Genomic DNA, 9299 nt, shown 5'->3' with positions numbered 1-9299 from the left:
GGGGAAGACTTCGGGGTGGTGCGGCCGCTGAGTGGCGCCCGGGGTCGCTACATCATGGGCGGACCCCGCCCCATCCCCTATGCCTGGTGAGGGCGGGGCCGCGGGTGATCGATTCTGAGCCAGCCAGGAACCGGGGTGGATCTGGGGGCGAATCTGGGGGAAACTGCTAAGGGAGAGTTCGGAGGGGCGAGCTGAATGCGGAAAACGGGGACATGTAAATTGGTCGGGTCTGGAAGGACTTGAAAAGCATGACTTCTGAGTGGGAGCCGAGGCTGGGGTGCTCAATGGAAGGTGGGAGCTCTGAGGGGTGCAAATACAGCCCCCTTCACCCCTACTTCTGCAGGTGTGCCCCAGAGAGCCTACGCCTGGGAGCATTCTCCTCTGCCTCGGACGTGTGGATGTTTGGGGTGACGCTGTGGGAGATGTTCTCCGGGGGTGAGGAGCCCTGGGCTGGGGTCCCTGCCTACCTCATCCTGCAGCGGCTGGAGAAGGACAGAGCCCGGTTGCCCAGGCCGCCCCTCTGCTCCAAGGCCCTCTATGCCCTCGCCTTGCGCTGCTGGGCCCCCCACCCTGCCGACCGACCTAGCTTTTCCTACCTGGAGGAGCTACTTCAAGAGGTAGGGGCTCTCCCCTCCCCAGATATGAATCATCTCTCCTCCCTCCGTGCACAAGACTAATACATACACCCCTGCAGGCCCTGGGGCTCAGCTCTGAGCAACACAGATTGGGTCCCTCACTGCAGGGAGCTCAGGGTCCTGGGAAGGCAGTGAGGACCTGCATTGGAGTCTGTGTCTGAGCAGGAGAACGGGCACAGAGCAGAGAGCAGTCAGTTACCATGTGTGACAGCGAAGCCGGGTTCAGAGTGGAAGGGAAAACAGAAGTAATGACGGTGCAGAGATGGGTGGGGCTATTGGGGAGAGTCTTATTTTTTTCCTAATGATATTTAGATAAAGGATTTTTCTCACTTTTATTTATTATTTTCTTTAATTCCAGAGGATGTGCTTGTTTGCCAGAGAAAGACAGGGAGAGAGAGAACCCTGGGAAATGGCACGGTCACACTGTTCCCCCTTCTCCTCCCTTTCTCCATCCCATTGGAATTTTGGCCACACAACCACATGTGCCCTGGCATTTATTTATTTATTTATTCATTCATTCATCATTTCTTTTCAGTTTTTGCCATAGAGTGCATGCACTTACCAGAGACAGACACAGAGGGAGAGAAAATGAACCCCCCCCGCCCCAGGAGGGATGGCCACACTGCAATAGCCACCATGCCACCTGCTGGCCCCATGTGTCCAACATTCTTTTTTATATATATAACTTTTATCTATTATTATTACTTTTTAATTTGACTAGAGAGAGAGAGAAAGAGAAAAAGCAAACCACCAGGTTTGGGACCTGAACCTCTGTCGGCCATTTGGGAGTCCAGCACATTAACCACTGTGCCACCTGCTGACCCCACTCCCAGCATTTGTTAAGCTGCTGGCTTTGGACTTAAACTGTGGTCAGCTATTTGGGATTCAGCTCTCTTAGCCACCAGGCTATAGGCTGGCCTTCACTTTTAAAATGTATTTCCTTTTTAATTTTTGTATTACCAGAGGGCACATGCACTTGCTAGAAAGAGAGGAAAAACAATCCCCCAGTGGGATATAATCATATGGCAATCCTTTTTCCTCTGTTCCATTAGGATTTTAGGTATACATGCACACATGCCCAGCATGTATTTTTCAACTAGCAGGGACTGGGATTTGAACTGCAGTTGGCCATGTGGGTTCCAGCTCCCAATGCACAGCACTTAAATGCTGCACCACAGAGCTGCCCAAGGGGAGAGTTTTGTAAGTCTTATTTATTTTTTGGAGAGATTTTTGCTGTAGGGCGTGTGCGCTCAACAGAAAGACAGAGAGAGGCAGAGAAATAGAAAGCGAGAAATCACCCCCCAGGGGGGATGGTCACGCCGCAATCCCTTCTCCATTCTCCTCTCGGGATCTTGGGCACGCACGCACACGCGACCGGCGTGATTTAAGCCACCAGGTCTGGGACTCGAACTGTGGTCAACTCCATGGGAGTCCAGCGACATAGCCATTACACCAACTGCAGGTCCCATGTTTTGTAAGTCTTATTAAAGCGAGGCTAGCCACCGCATGGAACCCTTGAGGTGTGTGAGATACTATACCAAGTGCTTCACATGTATCTGTACCAAATTCCCTCATTTAGTGCGCTCAACCACCAGATCGGGCCACGGGGCAGTTAAGGCGCTGACAGTTTGAGCGACTTACCTACAGTCACACAAATACGTGGAAGGGTGTGCAGCTTTGAGCCAGTCCACCTGCCTTCGGAGCGGTTCCCTGAGGCACTCACTAGTCTGCTGTCCGAGCAGTTTAGCCTTTACTCTGAGGGCACCTGGGAGCTTCGGAAGGGTTTGAGCAGGGGTTTCCAGCCACCTTTACGTACTGTATGACCTGGCCTGGTGCACAGATGGATTTGAGGGACAGTACTAACGAGAGTGAAGCAGAAGTGAGACGAGGACGTCTGGATTCGGGTTGAGACGGTGGGGCTGAGAAGGAGTAGACATTTCCCGGAGGAGGCAGATGGGATGGGGCCGAGTGTGGACTACAAGTATACGGGATGGCTCCCCCTTGGTCTCCCTAGGTAGAGACAGGACTTCCTTTGTTCCTCCCTGAACCCTGGGCTGTGTCCAGCTTGGCAAGGGAAACAGCTCTGTCTCTCCCAACTAGGGGACAGGGACAGTCCCATGCTGGGCCCTGCACAGAGGACATACCTGGCACAAGTTTGATTGGGGGGAACAACAGGGGAGTCTTTCCTGTTCCCCTATCACCTTTCTGACTCCAGCCACAAGCTCAGCCACCCTTTTCTCTGTCTCCACAGGCCTGGCCTTCTGAGGGACGCTGTGTAAGGGATGTCACAGAGCCAGGTGCCCTTAGAATGGAGCCTGGAGACCCCATCACTGTCATCGAGGGCAGGTGACAGCTCACGCCTCCCGAGCATCCCCAGGGAGGCTTCCTTCCCAACCTTCCTGACCCATCTCCTCTCTGCCTTTCCCCAACTCCTCGAACCCTGACCTTCTGTCTTTCCTCCTGTCCCTGCTGAGCCCTAAGAGCTCCAGCATTGTCCTGGCCTCCCTGCTGGAGCCTCCACTGCCCCTAGGGCCGTTTTGTGTTTAGAGGAAAAAGCTTCCTTCCTGCCGAGGCAGCTCTGCTGGGGGTGGGGTGCGAGCTGGGTGTGGGCGGCGCCCAGCCCCTACCTCCCTTTGCTCCGGTCCCCTTCACGGGCTCCTCTTCCCACAGCCCTGACTCCACAACCTGGAAGGGCCAGAATGGCCGCACCTTCAAAGTGGGGAGCTTCCCAGCCTCAGCAGTGACACTGGCAGACTCAGGGGGCTCACCGGCTACTTGTCCAGGCCACAGAGGCTCCCCTGCACGGGGAGAACGGCACCGGGGAAGCATAGACGGGTGAGGAGCTGAGAGGTTGGGGGACAGAGTGGGACTGGGGGACCAACCAAGTGCAGCGTCTCTGGGAGGGAGCTGGGGACGGAACTAGGATGACACTGGATTTGCTGTCAGGTTGGAGACACTGTGTCTCCTGGGTGCCCCAGACAGTGACTTTGGGAGGGGACACTGACCTCTGGGGTGGGGAGCGGTGGAATGGAGAATGAAATGGCTTGTCCTCCCACAGGGACAGGGAGAAGGTAAAGCCTCGGGACCTCCCCCCAGCCCGGGGCCTGAGAAGGAATGCACCCCTACAGAAGACAAAAGGTGGGTGTGGTGGGACGGAGGGTCTCTGAGCAGATCTGCCCCGCCCCGAGTCCTGCACATGCAGCCTGTGGGCCTGGAGCTGTCCTTTAAGATCTTAGTGGTGGGGGTGTGGTAGGACGGAGGGTCTCTGAGCGGATCTGACCAGCCCTCGCGTTCTGCCCCGCCCCGAGTCCTGCACATGCAGCCTGTGGGCCTCGAGCTGTCCTTTAAGATCTTCCTGTTAGTCTCCGTGTCCCCGGACATATGGGGCCGCCTGTACGACAGGCTGTCTAGCTCCTCTGCAGATGCTTACAAAAGCGTCAGGCACAGCACGGGGGCACACAGAGCAGGAGGAAGCAGGGCCTGGCATCTTCAAGTTGTTTTTTTTTTCTCAACTGTACAGGCATTTCCAAGAGTCTGGAGTCAGTTCTGTCCATGGGCCCTCGCCCCACAGGGGGTGGTTCGAGCCCCCCTGAACTTCGACATGCCAGAGCTATGCTTCAGGGACGGCCAGGCCTGCCTCCACGCCCGCCTTTGGTCTCCAGCTCGTCTTCTCACCTCAGCCAGCTTCCCAGGGAGCGCCCTTCCTGGCCCAAAAGAGAACCCCTACACAGTCACTCCATGGGAGTACCTGGAGCCAGTAAAGCCGCAGTCCCCTCTGGAGGCCTCTTGCCCAACCCTGAATTGCAGAGGAAGATTATGGAGGTGAGGTCTCACTCAAATGGCCTGGTGTCCAGAAATGACAATAGGCTAGGGCAAAGGCTTAAGTGAGGCTTTGTCCCCCGCAGGTGGAGCTGAGTGTGCACGGAGTCACCCATCAGGAGTGCCAGGCGGCACTAAGAGCCACTGGGGGTGATGTAGTTTCTGCCATCCGGAACCTCAAGGTAAAGCCAGACCCTTCCCGGGCTCCCTCCTCTCTTGCCCCTGCCACTTGGCCGTCAGCTGCCCTCCCTCCTGCTCCCACAGGAAGACCAGCTCTTCCACCTGAGCAGCCGGTCCAGAGCTGACTGCCAACGCATCCTGGAGCATTACCAGTGGGACCTCTCAGCTGCCAGCCGCTATGTCCTGGCTCGGCCCTGAGCTCTGCTTCCTTGGGCATGGACGCCAACATGGAAAGCCCGGGCATCTCAGGACCGCTCATGTGGGATCAAGCAGAACCCAGCAAGCTCCTGACAGAGGCAGACTTTCCCATCTGGGGAGATCCCACCCTCTGTCAGCAGGTACAGGAGGAAGGAGGCCAGGGGCGGGCACTGGTGAGTGTCTCCTCCCTACTCTGCCCCTTGACCTGAGGGTGCAAACTCGGTCAGCTGGGCCACGAGGAGTCCGATTCACTCTGCCCACCACATTGCCAAGTGAGAGGAGGTGGAGGAGAAGAGCTGCCAAGCATCATAGCCAGAAGCGTCTACTCACTACAGAGAATGACCAAGTGGCCGTACTGGACCATGGGGAAGCCGTGCTGGCCCACCATCAGCTCCCACACTGGGTTCTGGACAGCCATCTTGGACGATGGACTCAGCCACGTTGACTCAGGGCACATGGCGCAGACTGCCTTGGCTTCGTCCAGGGACGTCGTGGGTATTGACATTTGCCTTTGGACTCCAGGACAGTGGGTCCTGGTAGTACGGACTGTGAGATGGGCCAGCCCCTGTCCATCTGTCGTATTTCCCTTTGTCAAACATCAACTCTTTGTTTCCACCCTTCCCCGTTACATACATGTCCCAATGTCCAAAATGTTACAAACTTTATGTGAATATAACATACAAACACGCAGCCTCCTTCCTAGGCCAAGGGAAGGAAGGGGGATTAAATAAGGCACAGGAAGCTGCAGCAAGCACCAGCTTGGGCAGGGCCCACGGGGGACAGGAAGTTGGCACTGGGACCCAGCCCTCACGGCCATTGATGGGAGGTAGAATCTCCTCCAAATGCCATGGACTGAGGCTGAACTCACTGGCCAAGCTGATGCGGGGAAGGGTGGCCACATCTGCCATCTTTGGTGCTGCTCGCCCTTCCCCACCCCAGCCCTGTCTCACGAAATGCCAGAGTCCTGGATTCCAAAAGCCGCCTCTGCCCAGGAAGGGGGTGGGAAGGAGTTGGGGGTGGGGGATGGAAAGCCAATATGCCTGTGTGTGCAGGGACAGCTGGGACAGTGGTGGGAGGCAGCAGGGGAAGGGCTCTCATACATACCCTTCTGTGGGGGCCATAGGAGAAAGGCCAGGGGAGTGGAGGAGGGTGGGGCACTAGGCCTCCAGCCTCCCAGGCACCTGTCTGTCCCCTGTAGTGTACGTGGAGGGAAGGGGTGGCCTCTAAGGAGAGGCCAGGCCAGGGCAGACGACCATCTTGAGTTCTGGTTGAGGTGATGGTCTCCTCGCCCTGAGGTGGCCTCTAACTGGTGATGGCAGAGGGCCCAGAGCCTCCTCGCTTCTCGAAGAACATGTAATCCTGAGGAGAGGCCACTGTCACCAGGAGATCCGGCTGGGCCAGCCTGGCTCAGCGATCACATCCCAGCCCTGGAACCTCAACCCCCTATCATCTGTCCCTTCCCTTCTCACTGCCAGAGACCAGGAAGAGCACAAAGCTTCAGGTTGCAGCCAAGGAGCAGCAGGAGGGGAGGGTGGGGCCGCCGACTCACAATGAGGAATGTGGCTCCCAGCAGCACAGCCTTCACCCTCACATCCAGATCCAGCGGGAACTGGAGGCCAAAGTCGTCTGCATCTGTGAGGGCTTCTCGGAGCAGGCCGCCCCATTGCTTGCTGATGCGACCCACGCTGCGGGACTCATCCTTAGTCTTCACCTGCCAGGAGGGAGGGAGGACGGGAAGGAGGAGGACGTGACCAGTCTCGCCCACCTCCAAGCTCACTGCCATAGTTGCCACATATGAACCACATAGCTCCGTGCTTAGCGACTCCTCCCAGTCTTGGGCTTTCATGTGACAACTGGGGAAACTGAGGCACCCTAGATCACACAGTGAGTACACAGCAAAAATTGGGATTCTGACTCTGCTCTGTTCTTTTTTCTTGGAGAGGTTTTTGCTCTGGCGTGCGCTCGCCAGAAAGACACATAGAGACAGAAAGCGAGAAATCATTCCCCCAGGGGGGATGGCCACGCTGCAATCCCTTCTCCATTCTCCTCTCGGGATCTTGGGCACGCACGCACACGCGCCCGGTGTGAGTTTAAGCCGCCAGATCCGGGACTCAAACTGCAGTCGACTACATGGGAGTCCAGCGACATAGCCATTACGCTAACTGCTGGTCCCTCTGCTCTGTTCTTCAAAGCCCATGTATGAAATAACTGAAAGTGGGGTGCACTGTTTAGGCTAATCCCCCTAGTGCCATGGCTGTTTGCTGGGTTAGCTCCGGCCATCATCGTCCTTGTCACCTGCAGTGGTGCAGTCTGTGCCCTGCACGCAGGGCCCGGTTGAGAGCAATGGAGCCTGCCGAAGTCCTGGCTGCACTTTGAGCCAAGGAGGCTCCTAGAAGGCGATATCTGCCCTCGGGGGCGCTTTTCTCTAATCTGCAAAGTAGGGGAAGGTCCCGCCCAGGTGGCATGCAGGCCTGAGAGGGGATTCCCAGCCTATCTGTGGGAAGCAGGGGCAGCGTAAGTAGCCTCCGAGGATGACAATTTCCACAGGCCCCACCGACGTGGGTGGTAGCTGTCCTCACTTCCTCGTCCTTTTCCTGTGCTCATTCTCCAGTGACAGGAACTGGAGTGATTTCCTTCCACATCCTTCCCTCACCTTTCTCCACCGTCCTACAGCTGGGGCAGTTCCTGCAGCCCAGTCCTAGCCTGGCCAGGGACTGTCTCAGCCCGCTTCAGGGTACAGCCCCAGATATGGGCCATTCATAATGACATAAGCGGGACTCTGGCCCCAGGACCCCCACAGTCCACACATTCCCATCCCAGTGATCTCCTTCCCAACCAGTTCCCGCCACAGAGCCTCCCTCCAGCTACCAAAGTGACTCCTTTTTCAGTTTTTGCTATAGGGTGCATGTGCTCACCAGAGAGAGACGGAGCGAGGGAAATCACCTTTGCCCCCCAGGGTGGTGGCTGCACGGCAATCCTTTCTCCTCCGTTCTCCTCCTAGGATTTTGGGCACACGTGCACATGTGTCCGGCGCAATTTTCAAGCCACTGGGTCCAGGACTCGAGTCATGTGGGATCCAGTGTCTTGGCCCCAGGTGACTTGATTTTTTAAAAAGTAACCTTAGATAGGTCACCTCATCAGAAACTTCGGGAGCCGACCGGATGGATTATATCTGCTGCTGCTTGCTTATCTGCGCAGGGAATTACCCCTTAAAGAACCAGAATCCATGAAGTGCCTTTGTCTTCTAGAAACCAAGGTACTGCAACCAGCAGATGGCATAATGGTTATGTCGTTGGACCCCCACGTAGTCAACTGTGGTTTGAGTCCTGGACTTGGTAGCTTAAGACACATGCCAGACACGTGTGCATGTGTGCCCAAAATCCCAAGAGGAGAAGGGATTGTGGCATGGCCATCCCCCCGGGGAGTGATTTCTCACTTTCTGTCTCTGTTCCTCTCTGGTCAGTGCACAAGCCCTATAGCAAAAATCTTTCTCTCTAAAAAAATAAGTAAAAAAGGGGCTGGCAGGTGGCATGGTGGTTACGGTGCTGGACTCCCGTAGTTCAAGTCCCGGACCTGGTGGCTTACTTTCTCACTTTCCCTTTTTCTTTGCCTCTGTCTTTCTCTGGTCAAATGAAAAATAAATAATAATAACAAAATAAAATAAATTTAAAAAATTAAGTAAAGAAACCAAGGTGTTTCCCAGGCCGCATTGTGTAACTCTTAGCATGAGTTCTCCGGGTTGGTGGCGGGCAAGCACTGTGAGAAGGATATCACTGAATCTCGGGTCAGAGAAGCCATCGGGACTTCTAGTTTGCAGGTTAACACAGAAAAGTAGTGCTTGCTCAGGGCCTTGGCTCACAGACTCACGCACTGCAGCTACTTGGGCCCAGCCCATGGCGGGCTTAATAATTTTTGTCCTAAGCCCAACCAAGCTGTCCTTAGGTTGGTCCTTCCAGAAAAATCTTCCCTGCCATGGGAGCCATCTAATTTCCAACTAGAGGAAAGTTGGAAATGCGGTGGAGTCGCGTTGGCTTGGACGGATGGGCAGCAGGCTTGACCTTCGCACTGCCTACCCTGCCTCATGAAGACTACCACCTTGGCTTGTGAGGGTCCTGGGAGTCTCCCCATATCCTTGATACCTCAAAGTTGGTATCTGTACCACAGCCACAGGTCCAGCAGGGCCCCACCACTCGCAGGACTGTCTGGCGGTCGGCATCCTGGATGGAGAACTTGGGGAGGAAGGGATGCCAGGTCTGTAGCACGTGGCCAATGGTGGTGCCTGGTGGAGCCTGTACTTCCATCTGGAGAGGGAGGCAGACAGGGTCACTGCCAAGCCAGGGCGCCCGGTGCAAGCTCTCACAGATTCGGGCTTTATCTACTCCACGGGTCCACTCATGAAACCTCCTACTCCCACCTGCCCATTCTCACCCAAGCCACGCCTCATCCCCGCCCGGACCCATCATCGGC

The 9299-nt window shown here is 56.0% G+C and overlaps 2 protein-coding genes across 2 annotated transcripts in view; one reads left to right on the top strand and one right to left on the bottom strand.

Annotated features, from left to right (window-relative positions):
* TNK1 (tyrosine kinase non receptor 1) overlaps nt 1-5483 on the top strand; it is an 11263-nt gene extending 5780 nt beyond the window's left edge. The window contains exons 7-14 of the mRNA XM_027773205.1: nt 8-86; nt 344-617; nt 2887-2981; nt 3306-3470; nt 3694-3773; nt 4156-4457; nt 4541-4636; nt 4719-5483. Coding sequence (XP_027629006.1) covers nt 8-86; nt 344-617; nt 2887-2981; nt 3306-3470; nt 3694-3773; nt 4156-4457; nt 4541-4636; nt 4719-4832 — 1205 coding nt within the window. The 3' untranslated portion in view covers nt 4833-5483. The remainder of the gene's footprint in view (nt 1-7; nt 87-343; nt 618-2886; nt 2982-3305; nt 3471-3693; nt 3774-4155; nt 4458-4540; nt 4637-4718) is intronic.
* PLSCR3 (phospholipid scramblase 3) overlaps nt 5477-9299 on the bottom strand; it is a gene marked incomplete in the record, with an annotated part of 7910 nt that continues 4087 nt past the window's right edge. The window contains 3 exon segments of the mRNA XM_014589077.2: nt 5477-6191; nt 6382-6543; nt 8972-9133. Coding sequence (XP_014444563.1) covers nt 6135-6191; nt 6382-6543; nt 8972-9133 — 381 coding nt within the window.

This window comes from Tupaia chinensis, unplaced genomic scaffold, assembly GCF_000334495.1.
Source record: "Tupaia chinensis unplaced genomic scaffold, TupChi_1.0 Scaffold000330_1, whole genome shotgun sequence".
Classification (NCBI taxonomy): Eukaryota; Metazoa; Chordata; class Mammalia; order Scandentia; family Tupaiidae; genus Tupaia; species Tupaia belangeri.
This window is presented reverse-complemented; position numbering and strand designations above follow the sequence as displayed.